The sequence below is a fragment of the Vanacampus margaritifer genome, chromosome 2 (assembly GCF_051991255.1).
Source record: "Vanacampus margaritifer isolate UIUO_Vmar chromosome 2, RoL_Vmar_1.0, whole genome shotgun sequence".
Taxonomy (NCBI): domain Eukaryota; kingdom Metazoa; phylum Chordata; class Actinopteri; order Syngnathiformes; family Syngnathidae; genus Vanacampus; species Vanacampus margaritifer.
In genome coordinates, this window is record NC_135433.1 from 4,585,922 (window position 1) to 4,605,575 (window position 19,654).

The window sequence follows — 19,654 nt, forward strand, 5'->3', positions numbered from 1 at the left end:
GCAACATATGACACTTAACCAATATATATATATATATATATATATATATATATATATATATATATATATATATATAAAGGGTTGCACGATATTGGAAAAACACGCAATATGTGATATGGGTGTTGTATATTGCAATATCGATATATTTACATCAAATGTTTATCAATGAATGAAAGAAAATCATTTATTGCAAGGCAGAATGAGTAAGGCTAATCAATTGTAATCATTTTAAATGATGTATATTGTATGCGCAGCCCTATACGCGCGCACACATTTATTTTTGTAGTCATCATTTTGAGGGTTTTCTTGGACTAAACAAAATGCAATGCAATAAAATAAATAAACAGGGTGGCTGTTATGGGATGACTCTGATATAATGCTTTTTATTAGCCCCCACCCCCAAATAGATAAATTAATAAAATAAGTACAAGTGTCATTGTGTTGAGGGCCACGGGGGAGGATTGGTGGCGGTTCCCCACGGGGGTGGTTGGTTCATGGCCGGGGGAGATAAAGTGCGGCCGGGCTATCGGCTTGTGGTCACCACACACACATCAGATAAATAAATAAAGGAGCAGCATTAACGGTGACATGCTATCACCGAGCACATTGGCAGCAGCTCCCAAATAGCGGCAGGTAATAACGGACGCCATCAATAACGGATTTCTGTCCGCTCGTCTAAGTGCGTTAAATGCAGGAAAACGCGCTTCAAGTGGGAGACGTCGTCAAGATAGCAATCAGTATTTTATGGATTGTTTCTTCTCGTGTTCCGACGGATGTTTGCAAAGCAAAGTCACGACGTCTGCTGCACGCATGGGGCAACGTGCAGTCACGACCGCGGTCCTCCTGCATCCAGTCACGACCGTCATCCTGCATCCGGCATGGGGTCTACGTGCAGGATCGAAAAAACACGAGATTCACGTTTTAACGAAATGTAAGCATTGGTTGTTGTTGTTATGCTTTAGTCTGTGTTTCCTTACATTTATTGGGCCTGTAAAGAAAAGCCGTTTTAATTTCGCGACAATCCGTGACCTTTTATTTTCTAACTTCCTGTTGCGCGGCCATTTTATTTTGAAGGCATACGGAAACTGATAACGATATTTAGCGATCCAGTTATGTACGAGTAAAACAAATATTCACAGACGACGAATACAAGTTTAAAGCTACTTAGCTGGCAGTCAATACTAGTTTCCTCGAAAATGATTTGGTTGGGTGCATGTTGTGCAATAACGCATTGAAATAATATCAACATTTCACAAAATATTTTTTATTTTGCAATATAGTACATGCTTACAATGAAGGACGATATCACTTAAGCTTTCTAAATACTTTACATTAGTTTTAACAATAGCATTTTCTCATTACAGGCAGCGTGGTGGTTAGCAGTTAGCTGTCTGCCTCACAATCAACAGGGTCAGGGTTCCATTCTGCCTGTGTGGAGTTTCTACGGGTACTCTTGCTTCCGCTCACATTCCAGTAAGCATGTTAGGTTTATCCAAGACTCTTAACTTCTTCCTTTTGCCAGTCCTAAATTGTATAACATATGGTGACATTTAAAACAATAGATAACTATAAATAAAGTGTGGCAGTATGTTCGTGCTTGCCAAATAGTGAGCCAACACAAGCTGGCGACCTTTGCAATGTCATTGCAGTTTATTAATAATTTATATAGTCTGATCTTATTTAGAGACAACTGACAACCACTTTATAAGGGCACCCTTACTGTAGCAAACATATTTCTGGACATTTTGTGTGATGTCAGATTGTGGGCCAAATGGTTAAAGGTGCCATAATATTGTAAATGAGTACATCATATCTGTTAACGTCAGAATGACAATATTATTATATATTTGAGAGGATTTAGGATAAAAGTATTCCTGATCATGAAATGTAAAAATAAAGCAGCTTCATTTCAGTATATTAAAGCTACCACTAGATGGCGGCAAAGTAATACTTTTACTATTGCTTTGGCCTGAGCACAAAGAAGCTAACTGAACTCGATTTTGTTGTCGTTGTATAGGTTGATTATAAATTTCAATGCCAAACTACGAATATCTGGAGATTCACTGGATACGTGTATAGTCCATCCACATTGTCAGTTGCTGTCTCCGTTCAGCGTGGGCTTCGTCGCGCCGGCATGATCCTCAGAGAGGCGACGCTTTCCCGCGTCATAAGCCGGGTCACCTGGTCCAGACTGAGTCCTGCCACCACTTCCCCATTCACCTGAACAATCTCATCACCTACGCCCAGGAGACCCACGTAGGGAACGTCACCGCTTCCGTCGCCCACTTTCTCCACATAAACACCTGGAAGTAGAAAATGAAAGGTAAAACAATCATTTATGCCAGGGGTCAGAAACCTTTCATGTCAAAAAGAGCCATTTTAGGCCAAATAAATAAATACATTGTCTGGAGAGCAAAATATTTGAACATAGTAAGTCAAGTCTTTTACAAAACGCTTTACAGAAAAACAACATAAAACATTAATTGACGAAGGGAAGAGTGTTTTAGCGTTAGTCGATGTCCTGAGGGCCCAAGTGCTAATTATCCAATACCAATACATTTAAAATTCATTTTACTCTACCTTTCATCTTCAGGTTTTTTTTTTTTCATGCTTTATTTTTCATATGTTTTTAAATTTTCCGCCCTTTTGAAAATGTTCGGAATTTTTGACAATTTTATGGATGTATTATGGTAATTTTTTCCCTTACTTCTTCCTTTTTTGGACAATCCTTTAGCTTTTTTTTTTTTTAATTACTTTTTCCCCTGCCTTTTTGCTCTCAATTTTTGACATTTTTGATAATTTTGTGGACATTGTTTTTGGTATTTTTTTTTAAACATTTTTATTTATTGTAATTTTGTTTTTAAAAAAAATTGGGACATTTTTTCTGCTTTTTCTTAATTTAATTTTCTGACATTCTTGTTAGTTTCATTGACATTTTATGGTAATTTTCTGCTTTTCCTTTTTGGACGTTTTCTAGGTGACTTTTCGGACATTGCTAGGTAATTTTAAAAACATTTTCATCGATCTTTCGTGTCTTTATCTGGCAACCTAAAAATTTGGACTCTGACTTTTTTTTTTTTTAATCAAAATCATTAATTTATTTAAACAATATTTATCAAAAAAAATAAACATGTGGAAAAAAACAAATTTCTACTCCTTTTTTTTTTTTTTAAGAGATCCGCAGGGAGCCACAAGATATGATGGGCTAAAGAGCCACATACGGCTCCAGAGCTGCTGTACCTGTGTCAGGTCTGCCTTTGCCCCTTGAGATGACAAAACCAAAGGGACCATTTGGGGGTCTGATGAGTTCCAGGAGAAGAGAGCCGTCAGGAAAGGCCTGAGAAACCCTCCCTGCCGGTCGCACCACCCTGGAGGATATTATGTCTTCAACACTCAGGGTCCGGTGGAGGTCCAAATGGGGGCTGTCAGGGCTGGCATAGAACAGGTATTTCTGTTGTTAACCTCAATGCAAACCGCTATCCAGTCATCCATTTTGTTTAGTGCCATCCTTAACAGGTTTGCGGTTAACTGGAGCTGAAGGGAACCCTATTATCATTATAAAGACCGAATTGTTGATACATCTCTTGTAGTGGATATCATCAGATGGTGAACGTGTCCTTGTGCTTTACAGTTGACTTACCTTGGCGCTAGGCCATAAGGTATCTGCACCTCACCCAGGATGGTCGTACGCTCTGTTCGCCTCTCTAAACTCTGCACAGAGGAGGCTTTACGCAGTTGGGCCAGTGGCAGCACCTAGTGGCAAAAAAAAACAAAAAAACGTGCAAATTCCCAATTATGCAAATTAGGCGATGATCTCATGTAGCGACTTTTAGGACAACCAATTACTACTTTTTTTTAATGGGGAGTTGGCAACACTGAGCAGTGCGTCTCAAACAGTAGGGCGGGCGCTGTGTGATGCCGGGATGGGGGGGGGCTGCAGAAACTTTTTGTTTTTTTGACATTTTTAGGTATTTAAAAAAAAAAAAACTTTTTCATCAACCTTTCGCCTCTCTTTTTTCTGACAACTTAAAAATTTGACTTCGATTTTTTTAAATATTTAATTATTATTTTTAGTTAATCATGAATTCATTTAAAGAATATTTTATCTAAAAAATATATATGTATGTATTGAGACTTTTCTGCCTTTCTGTCAGATTTCTGACATTTTTGGCAATTTTATGGACATATTATGGTGATTTTCTGCCTTTTTGTTCTTTTTTTAATAATTATTATTTATTTATTTTTTAAAAACATTTTCCAGCCTTTTTTACTATCAATTTTCTGCCATTTTTGGCAATTTTCTGAACATTTTATGGGAATTTGGGGGATGTCTTCTTTAGTTTTGGGACATTTTATGGTTACTTTTTGAACATTTTCTTTTCTTCCTTTTTTTAAAAATTAAATTCTCTGGCATTTTTGTCAATTTCATGGACATTTTATGGTAATTTTCTGCTTTCTCTTTCCTTTTTGGACATTTTTAGGTATTTAAAAAAAAAAAAACTTTTTCATCAACCTTTCGCCTCTCTTTTTTCTGACAACTTAAAAATTTGACACTTGGTCGTACTACAAAGAAGTGTAATTGCAAATCCATTACAGTAGGTGGCAGTGCATTGTCAGAGAGTGCAAAAGGAGTATTAGAGACAACAATTTTATAGACCACGGGTCAGCAACCTTTCCTGTCAAAAGAGCCATTTGAGGCCAACTAAATAACCAAAAATCTGTCTGGAGCCGCAAACATTTGACGATTGCGATGAACAAAACGGTGTGTTAGTCTTAGTCTAATGTACTGAAGGCCCAAGAGCTTCACCAGAACCCAAAAATATGCACGCATAAGCAACATCCAATACCTTGAGATTAATTTGCTTCATACTTCATTTTTCATACACTTCTGAGACTTTTCTGCCTTTCTGTCAGATTTCTGACATTTTGGGCAATTTTATGGACATATTATGGTGATTTTCTGCCTTTTTGTTCTTTTGCTATAATAATAATTATTATTTATTTATTTTTTAAAAACATTTTCCAGCCTTTTTTACTATCAATTTTCTGCCATTTTTGGCAATTTTCTGAACATTTTATGGGAATTTGGGGGATGTCTTCTTTAGTTTTGGGACATTTTATGGTTACTTTTCGAACATTTTCTTTTCTTCCTTTTTTAAAAATTAAATTCTCTGGCATTTTTGTCAATTTCATGGACATTTTATGGTAATTTTCTGCTTTCTCTTTCCTTTTTGGACATTTTTAGGTATTTAAAAAAAAAAAAACGTTTTCATCAACCTTTCGCCTCTCTTTTTTCTGACAACTTAAAAATTTGACTTAGATTTTTTTAAATATTTAATTATTATTATTTTTAGTTAATCATGAATTCATTTAAAGAATATTTTATCTAAAAAAAATATATGTAAAGAAAAATGATGAATTTCTACTGTTATATATTTTATTTTATTTTTTTTAAAGATTCACAGGGAACCACAAGAGAGGGACTAAAGAACCACAAGTGGCTCCAGAGCCGCAGGTTGCAGACCCCTGTAAATGACGGAGAGTTGTTGGCGGGGGCGCAAAATGTTTTCTTCTTCCTGGGAGATCGTTACAAACAAACCAAAAAAATAGCTTAACAAAAAAAATTATAATTGAGAAGCTTTTTGGCCATCACATTGGTCCAAAAATTTCGTAGAATTGACTCCATCCATGGCAAGTTTCTCCAAACAGGATCTGTTCTTGACAAACCTCGTAGCGGAAGGTTTACTATTACTGATAAAAGGGCCCGGGAAAATCTTGCTGGAGGGCTGCTATGGAACTCAGCACTGACAAAAGCTTGATTCAGCGAATGCTTCACAGTGATAAAAAGCTTTCACTTCAGGTTGTTGAGCATCATAATAACCTGAAGTCGGTACAGGTAAAGCTTTATCACTCTGGACAGCATGCGCTGAATTGAGCTTTTGTTGATGCTGAGTTTAAGGGCGGGCCTCCGAAAAAAAAAGACTTTCCTCGGCTTTTTGTGTGAACGTCCGCGTGTGCGGTATCGCCAAAGCGAGCATCCGTGTTGCTCACCCACCGTGTGCAGGGTCTGCAGCGATGGCGTCCTCTGTATGCGGATGGCGGGATGCGGTCTGCGCGTGGGGCTCGGGGACGTGGCGTTGGGCCTGGCGGCGGGAATGCTGAGCTGTTCCATGCTACTGGACCGGCCCCCCTTCACCAGTCTGCCCACGCTGTTCAGGCCGATGGAGGAAAAGAAGCGACGCAAGAAAAGCTTCGGTCGCCCATCCACTTTCCTGTAAAAGCACAGGTAGATGTTATATGATTTTGGAGCTTTCATTTCAGCTTTCCTTATTAAATTCAGCAAGTGCATTTCATTCCCTTTCCAGTAGAGGGCAGCCTTGCTCTGACTATATGAAGATTCTTTTTCACAACGGCAACCTGCTGACTGATTGTTCATGGTTGTAATCCCCTGTGGAGTAGCTTTGGGGATGCTGTCAGTGAGGGGGGCTTTATTATTGTCCATGGGGGGGGGGGGGGGGGGGGGGGTTCCAATGCCACGAGCATTTAAATTCAATGTTTGTTTACTACTACAGTGTTTGTTTTTAGAAATGGATGTTGTTTTAATCAGAAATAAAAACGGAATACAATGATTTGCAATTTATGCTCAACCTATATTTAATTGAATACACTACAAAGACAGGATATTTACCGTTCAAACCGATCAACTTTAGTTTTGAGCAAATAATCATTAACGTCAATTTTTATGGCTGCAACATGTTCCCAACAAGCTGAGAAAGTTGAGGAAGGCTCATTAAACATCTGTTTGGAACGTCCCACAGGTGAAAAGGTTAATTGGGAACAGCTGGATGCCATGATTGGGTATTTTGTGTCATTCACAAGCAAAAAGGGGGCGTGGCTCCCCTTCTTTGTGAAGAAGTGCATGTAAGTGGAAGGCCGAAAAGTGTTCTGTGGTCTGACGAGTTTTCAACATGTTTTTGGAAATTGTGGCCAAAGAGGGAAAATAACCCAGCAGACTCTATTAGGTTCAAAAGTCAAAGTTAAGTCTCCTCTTGGCTCACCTGGAACCATCCGAGTTGTCCTCCCATACGGCCTCGGCTTTCAGATGCTCAGCTCTCAACAGCTCGGCTCTGAGATCCTCAGCCCGAGACAAGGCCAGACTGCGCATAGCGGGATGGAAGTCTGACCCGGCGCCCGCGTCTGTCGTCACTAATCAAAGAATAGGAAGGCGGGGGGATAAGATTTTGTTGCATTGTATGATAGCATCTCGAGATGAAAATTCAAACCAAGACGAAAGTCAAATTCAAACAGAGCTTTGTTGATCATTTCGATCTGTAGATTTTCATATCTAAAACCCCAACAATTTATACAAATCAAAAGGATAACATTGTCAATTATGACCTCTCTGGCATTGTAAAGGGATGATTTTAGAAATAATAGTAAAAAGGAACACTAAAATTACATTGCGCATGTTTTGTCAATGTCAGTTTCAACGTGCCGCAATGTCAGAGCAAGCAGTCTATTGATTTCGAATGGTATCAAACACAGGATGTCCCAGGAAGTGTAAATCAATGGGACGGTAAAGTTTTCTTTCCCGGCACTGTGAGCAGCCATAACTCTCAAACAAAGGTCAAAGCAAGAACCTGAATGATTTAAAAAAAAAAGAAAAAAAAGGCACAAGACTTTCAAGATTCAGATTGGATCAGTACACATTCCAAAATCAAATCAATCAAATAAGAATATGGGACCAAAAAAGTGATGTCCAACGAATGCTTTTCAAGATACGGTATAGACAAACCACACATAAAACAAATGGGGTCATTTTGTTTAACCCCCCCCCCCCAAAAAAAAAAAACAAATGGGGTCATTTTGTATACATAACCCATAATATTGTGTTGTTTTGTTTTAAACAACCCCCAAAAATTGGGTTATTTTGTATACAATTCCCCAAAATTGAGTCGTTTTGTACAAAACAAGCCAGAAAATGTTATCATTTTGTCCAAAACAACTGAATAATGGGGTCATTTGGAGCCTAAAATTGAAGATAAACAGTTTGAATAATGGATTCCCCGTGGATGGATGGAACCGCAAAAATGTGATTGTTTTATACCAAACAACCTGAAAGTTAGGTCAAATTGACCCAAGTAGTAGATTGGTCCATTTTTGACCCAACTTGGGTTATTTTTGATATTTTTTATAGGATCGGTCCTTTTTTTTTCAACCCAAAGTTGGGTTAATTTTGACCCAGCTGTTTTTAGAGTGCACCGTCAGAACTGTGGCAGTTCACTTTAAAAACAGTTGGGTCAAAAGTAACCCAATTATGGATCAAAAACAGACCAATCCACTTTATGGGTCAATTTGATCCAACTTTCTGGGTTGTTTTATACAAAACGACTCAATTTTTTTTTACCCAAGTGAAGGATCTGAACAATTATTTTACACTAAAAGACCAATTTCATGACTCAAACTTGGGTCAAATTGACCCAAGTATAGAATCTGTCCTTTTTTCTTTTTTTTTACCCAAAGTTGGGTTATTTTTGACCCAACTGTTTTTAGAGTGCACCGTCAGGACTGTGGCAGTTCACTTTAAAAACAGTTGGGTCAAAAGTAACCCAATTATGGATCAAAAACAGACCAATCCACTATGTAGGTCAATTTGACCCAACTTTCTGGGTTGTTTTATACAAAACGACCCAATTTTTTTGACCCAAGTGAAGGATCTGGACAATTATTTTACACTAAAAGACCAATTTCATGACTCAAACTTGGGTCAAATTGACCCAAGTATAGGATCGGTCCTTTTTTTTTTTTACCCAAAGTTGGGTTATTTTTGACCCAACTGTTTTAAGAGTGTTGGCTCTACAACTGATGATGATCTGAGAAGCATCCTGAAATTTCACCCAAAAGCCAAATACTGTATCCCAAACTTTTTTTGTGAATAGCGTACTGTACTGTATGTCCGTAGGTGTTGCACACGATGTGAACTGTGTGTTGACGTGCACTCACCCGCTCCATCCAAAGTGGCATCCCAGACATCAGCAGCTGGCATGTCTGGGTTGAGACGGGCAGGGGAGTACCTCAGGGTAGAGGGCCTGACACATGCCGCCGGGTTGCTCATGGCAGAGGATCCTTGCGCTGAAGACGCAGGCGACTCCCTTCTCGCCTCTGGACAGTCCAAGAGGGCCAAATGCTGAGGCTGGACTTCGCCTCCCTCCATCTGGAACTGCACGGTTGACTGAGCGGCAGCCGAGCGGTTCCTTGAGCTCGACTTGAGAGCAGATTTGATGGGCAGGGCGGGCGCTTCCCTCGCTCCACCGGGAGCGCCCGTCAAACGTGGCTCCGAGGTCACAGGGCTGTCGGGCGCGAAGGAAACGGCTCTGCTCAAGTTGACTCTGTTCCTGGGATTGGAGTTTCGCCTTTGAGCCCAGGACGGACCGTAGGGGCCGTTGCCGGACTCCACCCGACTTTCTCCTTTCCTGCTTCTTCTCCTGAGCTTCCCAAAACCTGATGACTTCCAGCCTGTGCTTCCTTCTTTCTTCTCCCCCAAGACAAAAGCACCCGCAAATGTGACCGTCAGAGGAGCTTTGGGACGGGTACTGACTTCTGATTTGGCCGTAGTCACCCAACAAGGAACTGGTCTGCCCCTGGTGTCCTTAGGGTTTCCACTCTCAACCATCTGTGAGTCTGTTGGTGAAGAGACGGCCTGAGGTTCCCTCGCCACAGAACCACACGCCTCGCATTTCTTCACCAGGACTACAATCTCCCTGATCACCGTCCTGGTTTCAGGGTTCGCACCCATCTCTTGTTTCTGTAAAGGAGGCATCGAGACACTCCTGTGGCTCCTACTTCTCTCGGAACCACTACTGCTGGAATCGGTATTGCTGTCCCTGTTTTTGGCCTTGGGCGCGGCAGGTCTGCCACGCTGTCGCACCCTGTCCAAGTAGCGCGACTCGGCTTCTCTCTCCGACTCGTCTTCAAAGCGAACCCGAGTGGGTGAGCAGCCATACCGCCTGGATCGAGCGACCTGATCCGCGGAGGTGTCTCCTTGATCGGGGACAAGGAGGGGACCAGACACGCTTTGAGCAGCGAGATCCTCTTTGGCTTGGATGACTTTCTGCACCGATGCTGGATTGTGAGCCTCACTTTGCGGCTTCTTACTGCAACAAACAGTAACACGGATGATCGGTGATCACCAACCTGAATGCAGTTCTACGTACGGTTTCTGGCACACACAGTGAACTCACACAGATCTGTGATCCGAATGGGAGCGTCTGCTGGGGCGTTCACCTTTAACGTGATTGGAGCGAGCCTTGAGACGCGCTCGCTCCAAGAGACGCTTGGCTTGCTCGTGTCTTGGACTCAGAGGAAGTTCATCGCTGATGGTCAGGAGCGATCTAAACGTTGACGTCGGTAGACAGGACATGCGATTAGGTGCGTTGTAGAGCTGTCAAAATTCATCGATTAATCGGCAAGTAATCGATGATCAGATTAATCGACAACTGTTTTAACTCACACAAACCCAAAAACGTGTAAATACGTTTTTTAATGTTTTTTTTTTTTAGGGCTGTGAAAGTTAAAAGCGTTAACTCATTGATTAATCAGACAAAATTATCGCATTAATCATGCATTAACGCAGATTAATCATACAATTCCTTTTGACCGAATATGATCCTTTAGCTTGACAATGAATGGTTACGTTAAAAGGTAGAAAAGATCTAAACGTTGACGTCGGTAGACAGGACATGCAATTGCATTGCATTTTAGAGCTGTCAAAATCTATCGATTAATCGACAAGTAATCGATGATCAGATTAATCGACAACGGTTTTAACTCACACAAACCCAAAAACGTGTAAATACGTTTTTTATCTTTTTGGTTTTTTTTAGGGCTGTGAAAGTTAAAAGCGTTAACTCATTGATTAGTCAGACATAATTATCGCATTAATCATGCATTAACGCAGATTAATCATACAATTCCTTTTGACCGAATATGATCCTTTAGCTTGGCAATGAATGGTTACGTTAAAAGGTAGAAAAGATCTAAACGTTGACGTCGGTAGACAGGACATGCAATTAGGTGCATTGTAGAGCTGTCAAAATCTATCGATTAATCGACAAGTAATCGATGATTAGATTAATCGACAACTATTTTAACTCACACAAACCCAAAAACGTGTAAATACGTTTTTTATGTGTTTTTTTTTTAGGGCTGTGAAAGTTAAAAGCGTTAACTCATTGATTAGTCAGACAAAATTATCGCATTAATCATGCATTAACGCAGATTAATCATACAATTCCTTTTGGCCGAATATGATCCTTTAGCTTGACAATGAATGGTTACGTTAAAAGGTAGAAAAGATCTAAACGTTGACGTCGGTAGACAGGACATGCGATTAGGTGCGTTGTAGAGCTGTCAAAATTCATCGATTAATCGGCAAGTAATCGATGATCAGATTAATCGACAACTGTTTTAACTCACACAAACCCAAAAACGTGTAAATACGTTTTTTATCTTTTTGTTTTTTTAGGGCTGTGAAAGTTAAAAGCGTTAACTCATTGATTAATCAGACAAAATTATCGCATTAATCATGCATTAACGCAGATTAATCATACAATTCGTTTTGACCGAATATGATCCTTTAGCTTGACAATGAATGGTTACGTTAAAAGGTAGAAAAGATCTAAACGTTGACGTCGGTAGACAGGACATGCAATTGCATTGCATTTTAGAGCTGTCAAAATCTATCGATTAATCGACAAGTAATCGATGATCAGATTAATCGACAACGGTTTTAACTCACACAAACCCAAAAACGTGTAAATACGTTTTTTATCTTTTTGTTTTTTTTTAGGGCTGTGAAAGTTAAAAGCGTTAACTCATTGATTAGTCAGACAAAATTATCGCATTAATCATGCATTAACGCAGATTAATCATACAATTCCTTTTGACCGAATATGATCCTTTAGCTTGACAATGAATGGTTACGTTAAAAGGTAGAAAAGATCTAAACGTTGACGTCGGTAGACAGGACATGCAATTGCATTGTAGAGCTGTCAAAATCTATCGATTAATCGACAAGTAATCGATGATCAGATTAATCGACAACTGTTTTAACTCACACAAACCCAAAAACGTGTAAATACGTTTTTTATATTTTTAGGGCTGTGAAAGTTAAAGCGTTAACTCATTGATTAGTCAGACAAAATTATCGCATTAATCATGCATTAACGCAGATTAATCATACAATTAATTTTGACCGCATATGATCTTTATCTTGGCAATGGATGGTTAAAAGGTAGCACAGGTTGTGTTTGAACAATAAACATAACTACATGCATTAAGAAATGTTTGCGTATGACATTTAGAATATGTATGACATGTAGAATGTCAAACTATCGGGGTCAATTTTTTTCCATTTAAAATTATGCAAGTAATTAACTGATTAGAAAAAGAAGAGGATGAGCGTGTGCAGCGGATATTTTTTTTTTTTTCAAATTCCATATAACATTAAATGTCGAAAGAATTAACACATAAAAGGTGCTCTTTAAATTTGGCGGGCAAACATTTTTGATAAAAAGCCTTTTTAGTTAAAAGATTAATCGTGATTAATCAAAATTCTAAGATGTGATTCATCTAATTATTATTTTTTATTCATTTAACAGCTCTAGTTTTTTAAAGCAGAGTATAAGAGATCAGCCAGGGCCAGGTTGCAACAAGCTCTTTTTGCCAGTGTTTTCAAACAGGAATGTGAATAATGATGAAACTTAGCTATATTCTCATGCTAATTGCTGCAAAACGGAAACAGATTCAAATATACTTTTTTTTTTTCCTGATGAAAAAAAGAGACTCTAATCTTTCTTTTGGTAGGCTCCATGTTTTTATAGCAATAGAACACAATATTCTGTGGGCCTTGCAAAATCGGTCTAAATCCAGTAAAACAGCCGGGAGCGAAGGGGGTTGCTTGGTTGTCTATTTTTCAAGCTACATGGCTAGCACGACTGATTCTGAAGGCAAGTTAGATTGTCATGGCAACACAAACCGAAATCTAACTGGACAAACAATTTGATATCCCCTTACACAAAAAGGAAAGCAGTGCGGCGAAGAAAAACACTATTATGAAGATTCGAACCCTGAACCTCAGAACGGAACTACTACTCCACCACAACCTCTCACAGCTTTCCGGGTAAAATCTAATAAAAACCCCATTGCTGAATGAAATGCTTGCGTGTAGCGATATTAGCGAATCGAGCTTCCAGAATCTATCTTACGCAATCATAGCAAGGCCGGGGGGGGGGCGTGACGTTGGCATAAAGCGGCAAAGCGACACGTCATCTATCCGTCCCTCCCCCCTTATGGCCCACAGCTAAGCTGCTCTGCATTGTGCCTCATCGTCTGTACTGGTCTTTAAGCCCCGGCCAAACGATAAAGATAGCATGATACGCTCGCATGTGGATTATCCTTGTCATGGACACACCGGGATTCATTGGCCAACGTGTATCGAGGGAAGAACATACTGTTGTTTTGCACTAGATTAAAGTTTGCCATGTCAATGTTTTCACCCCACCGTCGACAAACATGGGCTGGCGAGCAGCCGGTTTTGGGTGACCATCCGTTTCAGTCTGCGGATTCCGATCCTGATTACAATAATACCCTCTAATTAAGATAATGGCTGCAAAAAAAAAAGTCACTTTTGTTGAAATTGAAGTGGCAGATTAACTCATTCACTCACAGCCATTTTCACTGAAGCAACCCCCTTCGCTCCTGACTGTTTTAACTGGATTTTGATTTTCATTCAGCAATGGGGTTTTTATTACCCGGAAAGGTGCGAATGATTGTGGTGGAGTAGTAGTTCCGTTCTGAGGTTCAGGGTTCGAATCTTCATAATAGTGTTTTTCTTCGCCCCACTGCTTTCCTTTTTGTGTAAGGGGATATCAAATTGTTTGTCCAGTTAGATTTCGGTTTGTGTTGCCATTACAATCTAACTTGCCTTCAGAATCAGTCATGCTAGCCATGTAGCTTGAAAAATAGACAACCAAGCAACCCCCTTTGCTCCCGGCTGTTTTACTGGATTTGAAGCGATTTTGCAAGGCCCACAGAATATTGTGTTCTATTGCTATAAAAACATGGAACCTACCAAAAGAAAGATTAGAGTCTCTTTTTTCGTCAGAAAAGAAAAAGTATATTTCTATCTGTTTCCGTTTTGCAGCAATTAGCATTAAAATATAGCTAAGGTTCATCATTATTCACAAATCTGTTTAGAACTGTGGGGAAATCAGCTTGTTTGCAACATGGCCCTAGCTGATCTCTTATACTCTGCTGCCACCTGCTGGCCGTTTTTGTAATAACTACCGTTGCTTCAAGCATTCTCTTCAGTTCCAAAATCCATTTTTAACCAGCCAGAGTGCATTTTTTCTGAGAGGAGCTCAAACTGACTTGATGATCACACAAAATGGCGTCATGAAAATAGGCGGAGCCTGCAACATGTAAGCCTTCTCAATCAACACCTCTGGGCTTCTGTTAATGTGTGGTGGTGATTTTGTCATCATCCACCACCACCCCAAAAAACAAATGCAAAACCTGATAAATCTACTCGAGTACTGTGAGAGTGTTCATACTTCATTACTTGTCACCGTGGGTAGGAAAAAGAATTGGAGGGATGCCATCATAAGTCACTGGGCGTGTGCATGTCACAATAAGTCATATTTAATATTACCAAGTGTGAATCATCCCCGTGAAAAAAAAAACATGTCATCATCTGCGTTTTCTTTGACACGCATCATGTTGTATTTAAACAAAACTGACATGATGAACACAATCTGAGATGACATGGACATAAAGAGGAGAGGATAAAAATACACAACACGAGTCGCGCTACACTTTCTATGCGCAAAACAAAATGCTCACCTTAAATAAGGCTCCAGTTCCTGAAGAATGATTGAGTCCTCTAAACTGCCACGGGCTCCCTGATCTGCGACAAAAATACACAAAGAGGTGTGAAGTTGGCCACGTGTCATCCCATTATGATTTCAGCTGGTCACTTAGTTGATTTGAGTTTTTTAATACTGAGCGGCGATTCCCAAAATGTGGGATGCAGGCTTTCTCCAGTGGCACGCCAAAGAATTACGATTTCACTTTGAAGTGCAACGCATTTGCATGTAATATTTTCTGTTTCAATTTATAGATGTGCAAAGAATCGTCATGATCTACACCAGTCTGACTCGCTAATGCTAATTAGCGCGCTACTCGCGGCACTTTGATCACTCAAAAGAATGGCTGTTCATACAAAAACGCTTCAGGAATGCTTACAGAGAAGCATCTTAATATTACTCACCGGCATATGCTCTTCTTCCTTCACTGAAAAAACAACTTTTATTGGAATAACTTGATCGTGACTTTTTCTTTCTACTGTCTAATGTGGCTACAACTTAACAGTGTATTAGACCGCGTGGAACCACACTGCCCCTCAGTGGCCAAATTGGGTACAACATGAACAGCGCTCCCAATAAAAGGCACTCATGCAAGGGCAGGACAGTGTAAAATAATTTTAATATAATCGATTTGGGGACATTTAAAATCAATTATGAATTGTATTAAATGTGAATCGCGATTCTTATGAGGATCGATTTTTTTGGGGCACACCCCTAAGTGGTTATGGTACTAGCTACTTGAGTACTTGATGAGAAAAGTATTTCATGAGGTGGAGCGTATAGCATTCATTTGGGGGGGGATCCTGTTTTTCTGAATATTTTTTGGGGGAGCTTTGTTTTTTTTGTGTGTGTTTTTTTCTTTCTGCTTTTATGAATTTTTTTTCAGTCATAAAAAAAATTCCGAAAAACGGGGGGAAAAAATCAGAAAAACAAAAACATTCAGAAAGGCAGGGGGATATATATATATTAAAAACAGATTAAATAAATATTTATAAAAAATATTTTTGTTAAATACCAATAAAAATAAAAATCTGGTGAAAATATTCAATAAAACAGAAGAAAACTATATATAAAAAACAAAAAAAAACAAAGCTCCCACCAATTTTTTTTTTCTCAAATGAATGCAATACGCTTCCAGAATAAATATTTTCAGAACTAAAAGAAAAAAGAAGCAAGCATCGGTTCTATGTTCAGAGAAGAAAACCAACAAAACACAAATTTAACACCAAAACCAAAACAATTATTTGCTCTAAATCAATGTGACTTTTGCTGTTGTCCTTCAGACAAGTTGAGAAATGTGCGACTTCACCTTGGCAAGTACCTCTCATAATATTTTTTTGCAACAAACTCAGTTTTTTTTTTATGTCTACCATTCTTGAAAGGGATTGCTCATAAAGATACGTTAAAACAAATGGTGTGATCTACAAAATTCTTCACGAGCAATAAAAAGTGTTTCTTGACCTTCAGGTGAACCACTAGGTTAGGCAAGTACGGCCCTGTATGACTTTAGTTCGACTTATTATTATTATTATTATACATTTTTTTTAGACATTTGCATTTCTTAATGCTACTTTAGTTTGACTTTCTAGTTCAACATTTGCAAGTAATGTGGTTACAATTTCATTGGCTTTCACTCATTGAACAAAAAAAGCTTTTATTAGGACAGAGATCGATTTCACAATAATAATAAAATTGACATACAGTAAAAAAAAAAAAAAGACCTATTCTACATATATATATAAATGCATACATGGAATTATAAAGAGAGCCACCCCCCCCCCCCCTCCCCCTGCAGCTCCTGCTTGCTAATAATAGCAACATCCACATCTCTCACATCTGCTCATCTGCTCAACAGGAAACGTGCCAGGTTACATATTGCACTTTTATGCAACACCAGTGATGACTACTTCGGGAATAATTTACACAATTGTTCTTGTTATTATTGGAATCGCTGTGATTATGACAAATTGGGAAAAATATCTTCATTTTAGTGCTACACTTTTCTTATACACTACTTAAGTATATTATTATTATTTCATTTCATTTATTTGTTTATCTTTAAAAATAAGCCAGAACATATTAATGAACATTTACAAATGTAAATATGTATGGTATTGTAGCCGTTTGACTAATTTGCATCCCTTGTCCAATCGGTATGAAGGTGTCCAAAGTGTGGAGAGAGTAAAAATAGTAAAGAGTAAAAGCATAATGCATAAAAAATACTTCTGTAAAAAATATTAAAATAAAATATTATTATTATTGGAACATCTTCCAAGGCGTTTGGAATGTTTATTAGTATTATTATAACTATTATTATCTCATTCACTCCGAGCCATTTTCACTGAAGCAACCCCCTTCGCTCCTGGCTGTTTTACTGGATTTTGACTGATTTTGAAAGGCCTACAGAATATTGTCTTCTATTGCTATAAAAACATGGAACCTACCAAAAGCAAGAATAGCGTCTCTTCTTTCATCAGAAAAAAAAAGTATATTTCTATTAGTTTCTGTTTTGCAGCAGTTAGCATTAGAATATAGCTAAGTTTCATCATTATTCACACATCTGTTTAAAACTGAGGAAAATAGCTTTTTTCAACATGGCTCTGGTTGATCTCTTATACTCTGCTGCCACCTGCTGGCCGTTTTTGTAATAACTACCATTGCTTCAAGCATTCTCTTCAGCTCAGAGGCTGCATCAAAGCCTCCTGTATGCTTTAGCATAAAAAAAAAACATAATAAGTGTATAAATACGTCTTTGGGAGCATGGTAATATTTAAAATAGAACATATTTATGTTTTTGGGAGCGAATGAGTTGTTATTATTATTGTAATTATTATTAAGTGTAAAATACAGTATAATGAATTCAAAAAGCAGAAAAGGTATTTATAATAATAATAACAATTATTACTATTATTATTAAGTGTAATACAGTAAAATGAATTCAGAAAGCAGAAAAAGTATTATATTTATTTTTAATCATGGTGATTTCAACTGCCTAGAACAAGATGTCAAACTCAAGGCCCGGGGGCCTGATCTGGCCCGCCACATCAATTTATGCGGCCCATGAAAGCAAGTTATGTGTCAGATAATATCTTTGCTTAAATCTGGACCAGTTTCAAATTATCGCGTGGAACAAATCATTTTGAGATTTTGTGTTAGCCTTTTTACAGTAATTTGAACCATGGCACGATTGACCATTTATTTGGTTTCGCCGTCCTAACGGCCCTCTGCGGGACTTCCAAGTATTCGGACCAGCAGACGTACCTTCATAATCCACGCTGTCTGTTGCATCTCTGCAGTTTTGTTGTCTTTCTTTCAGTTTCTCATAAGATCTTTGCCCCATTTTCTCATCAGCGCAGACACCCCCGCCCGATAAAGACGTGCACACCTCGGTGTCCTCCACATTTCCCGCAATGTCTCCCTTGCCTGCTGTCTTGTCGTCCTCTCGAGTGTAATCCTTGCAGGGTAAAGCGGAGGCGACGTTCTGGGGGTCCACGCCATTTAGAAGCAACGTCTCTGGCCGGGCCACCCTCCAGAAACCCTTTGGGGGTGCCCAATGTCTGATTGTGGTGGGGGGAGGTGATTGGGCCCTAGTAGGTAAGATGGAGCAGGAGAGCACAGGTGGTGGAGGTTTGATGGGGTTGTTGGTTCTACTATTGGTGTTGTCAGGTAGAATTGCAGAAGGGGAAGAAGGTGTTTCGGTCTTCTCTTCTTCATCTTCCTGGAGGTGCACCGGTGCGTCGGCCGGCGGGCTGTGGATCTCCAACCTGACTTGCACCTCCACCTCCTCCTTTTTCTTCTCCTCCTCGTCACTGCTGCTCAGTGCACACGAGTGGCAGGAAGGAGCAACGTCTTGACCGCTGGGCTGCTGACACGACGGCAGCAAAGCCGAGCCCAGGGGTAAATTGGCGACGGATTCCGTTTGAATTTCCCCCGTCACCTTCTGGTCCTCCATTGGCTCTTCGTGCACAATGAAGTCCACTCATGCGCTGCACGGATACAACAAAAAATATTACTAAACGACAACTTCCTTTCTGCACGGTGAAGAGATATGAAACGTGGATTCGGTCACGTTGCTTCATCCACTGATTACTTTGCAGGATAATCCTTTCAAATGAGAATAAGCAAGTGCATGCAACTGAGCCGCTTCAACAACAAGATAACAAAATGAGTGAAGTCATCATGTAGAATATTTAATTAGAAGACTGCAGAATATGGGAACAAAGTGGCAAACAAAACAGGAACATTATGTTTGATCAATAAAGGAAATTACCGTAATATTCTGTTAAGAGTTGCACTAAAATCTCAGGTCCAAGTGTGAATTGCCAAAACATCCCTCCAATGTTTCTTCCACTTCCATGATGTCCATCCAGGTCTGTTCCTTTGGCGTGATTGGCGCGGTAATCCCACCCAGAAATTATCACAGAGGGATTCAAAAAAAAAAAAAAAACTAGGGAAAAAAACCTGCTTAAAATTCGCCCTTGCCTCGCGTAGCAGCTTTCCCGAGTGAAGCTCCTCTACTGTTGCGTAACGTGAGATCCGCACATTGATATGTCAATGAGGAGGATTAAATAACAAAAAGAGGGCAGAGGGTGCATCAGCTGTTTCACCTCAATGCTTTTAAATCATCGAAAAATAAAACGACACAACAGTGCGTGCGTCTTATTTGTCATAACATCCCTTCAGCCCCCCCACCCCCACCCCCTCCCTCTGTTTTCATATCTAATGTTCTC

General features: G+C 39.4%; 1 protein-coding gene and 1 long non-coding RNA gene across 2 annotated transcripts; one reads left to right on the forward strand and one right to left on the reverse strand.

Annotated features, from left to right (window-relative positions):
* The first annotated feature begins 647 nt into the window (after nt 1–647).
* On the forward strand, nt 648–9,125 carry LOC144042808 (uncharacterized). The gene is made up of 6 exons (XR_013290980.1): nt 648–931; nt 1,365–1,473; nt 2,018–2,323; nt 3,175–3,445; nt 6,065–6,286; nt 8,963–9,125. It is a non-coding gene; the product is annotated as an uncharacterized LOC144042808 (long non-coding RNA).
* Nucleotides 1,249–19,621, reverse strand: LOC144042806 (uncharacterized). The gene is made up of 10 exons (XM_077555799.1): nt 19,195–19,621; nt 18,186–18,910; nt 14,902–14,965; nt 10,242–10,391; nt 9,004–10,154; nt 7,059–7,206; nt 6,056–6,272; nt 3,641–3,753; nt 3,241–3,431; nt 1,249–2,303 (listed from the first exon to the last, which is right to left on the reverse strand). Exons 2-10 carry the CDS (start codon nt 18,874–18,876, stop codon nt 2,110–2,112), a joined length of 2,919 nt encoding a protein of 972 aa, XP_077411925.1. The 5' UTR covers nt 18,877–18,910; nt 19,195–19,621; the 3' UTR covers nt 1,249–2,109.
* Between the last annotated feature and the right edge of the window lie 33 nt (nt 19,622–19,654).

What these genes read in the sequence shown, in the direction of transcription:
- LOC144042806 (XM_077555799.1), bottom strand. Translation starts at nt 18,876, where the DNA reads ATGGAGGACCAGAAGGTGACGGGGGAAATTCAAACGGAATCCGTCGCC. An exon ending in AGACAGCGTGGATTATGAAG is followed by an intron (nt 14,966 to 18,185) that starts GTACGTCTGCTG and finishes TTTTTGTCGCAG; the next exon opens with ATCAGGGAGCCCGTGGCAGT. An exon ending in CAAAGGCAGACCTGACACAG is followed by an intron (nt 2,304 to 3,240) that starts GTACAGCAGCTC and finishes TTCTACTTCCAG; the next exon opens with GTGTTTATGTGGAGAAAGTG.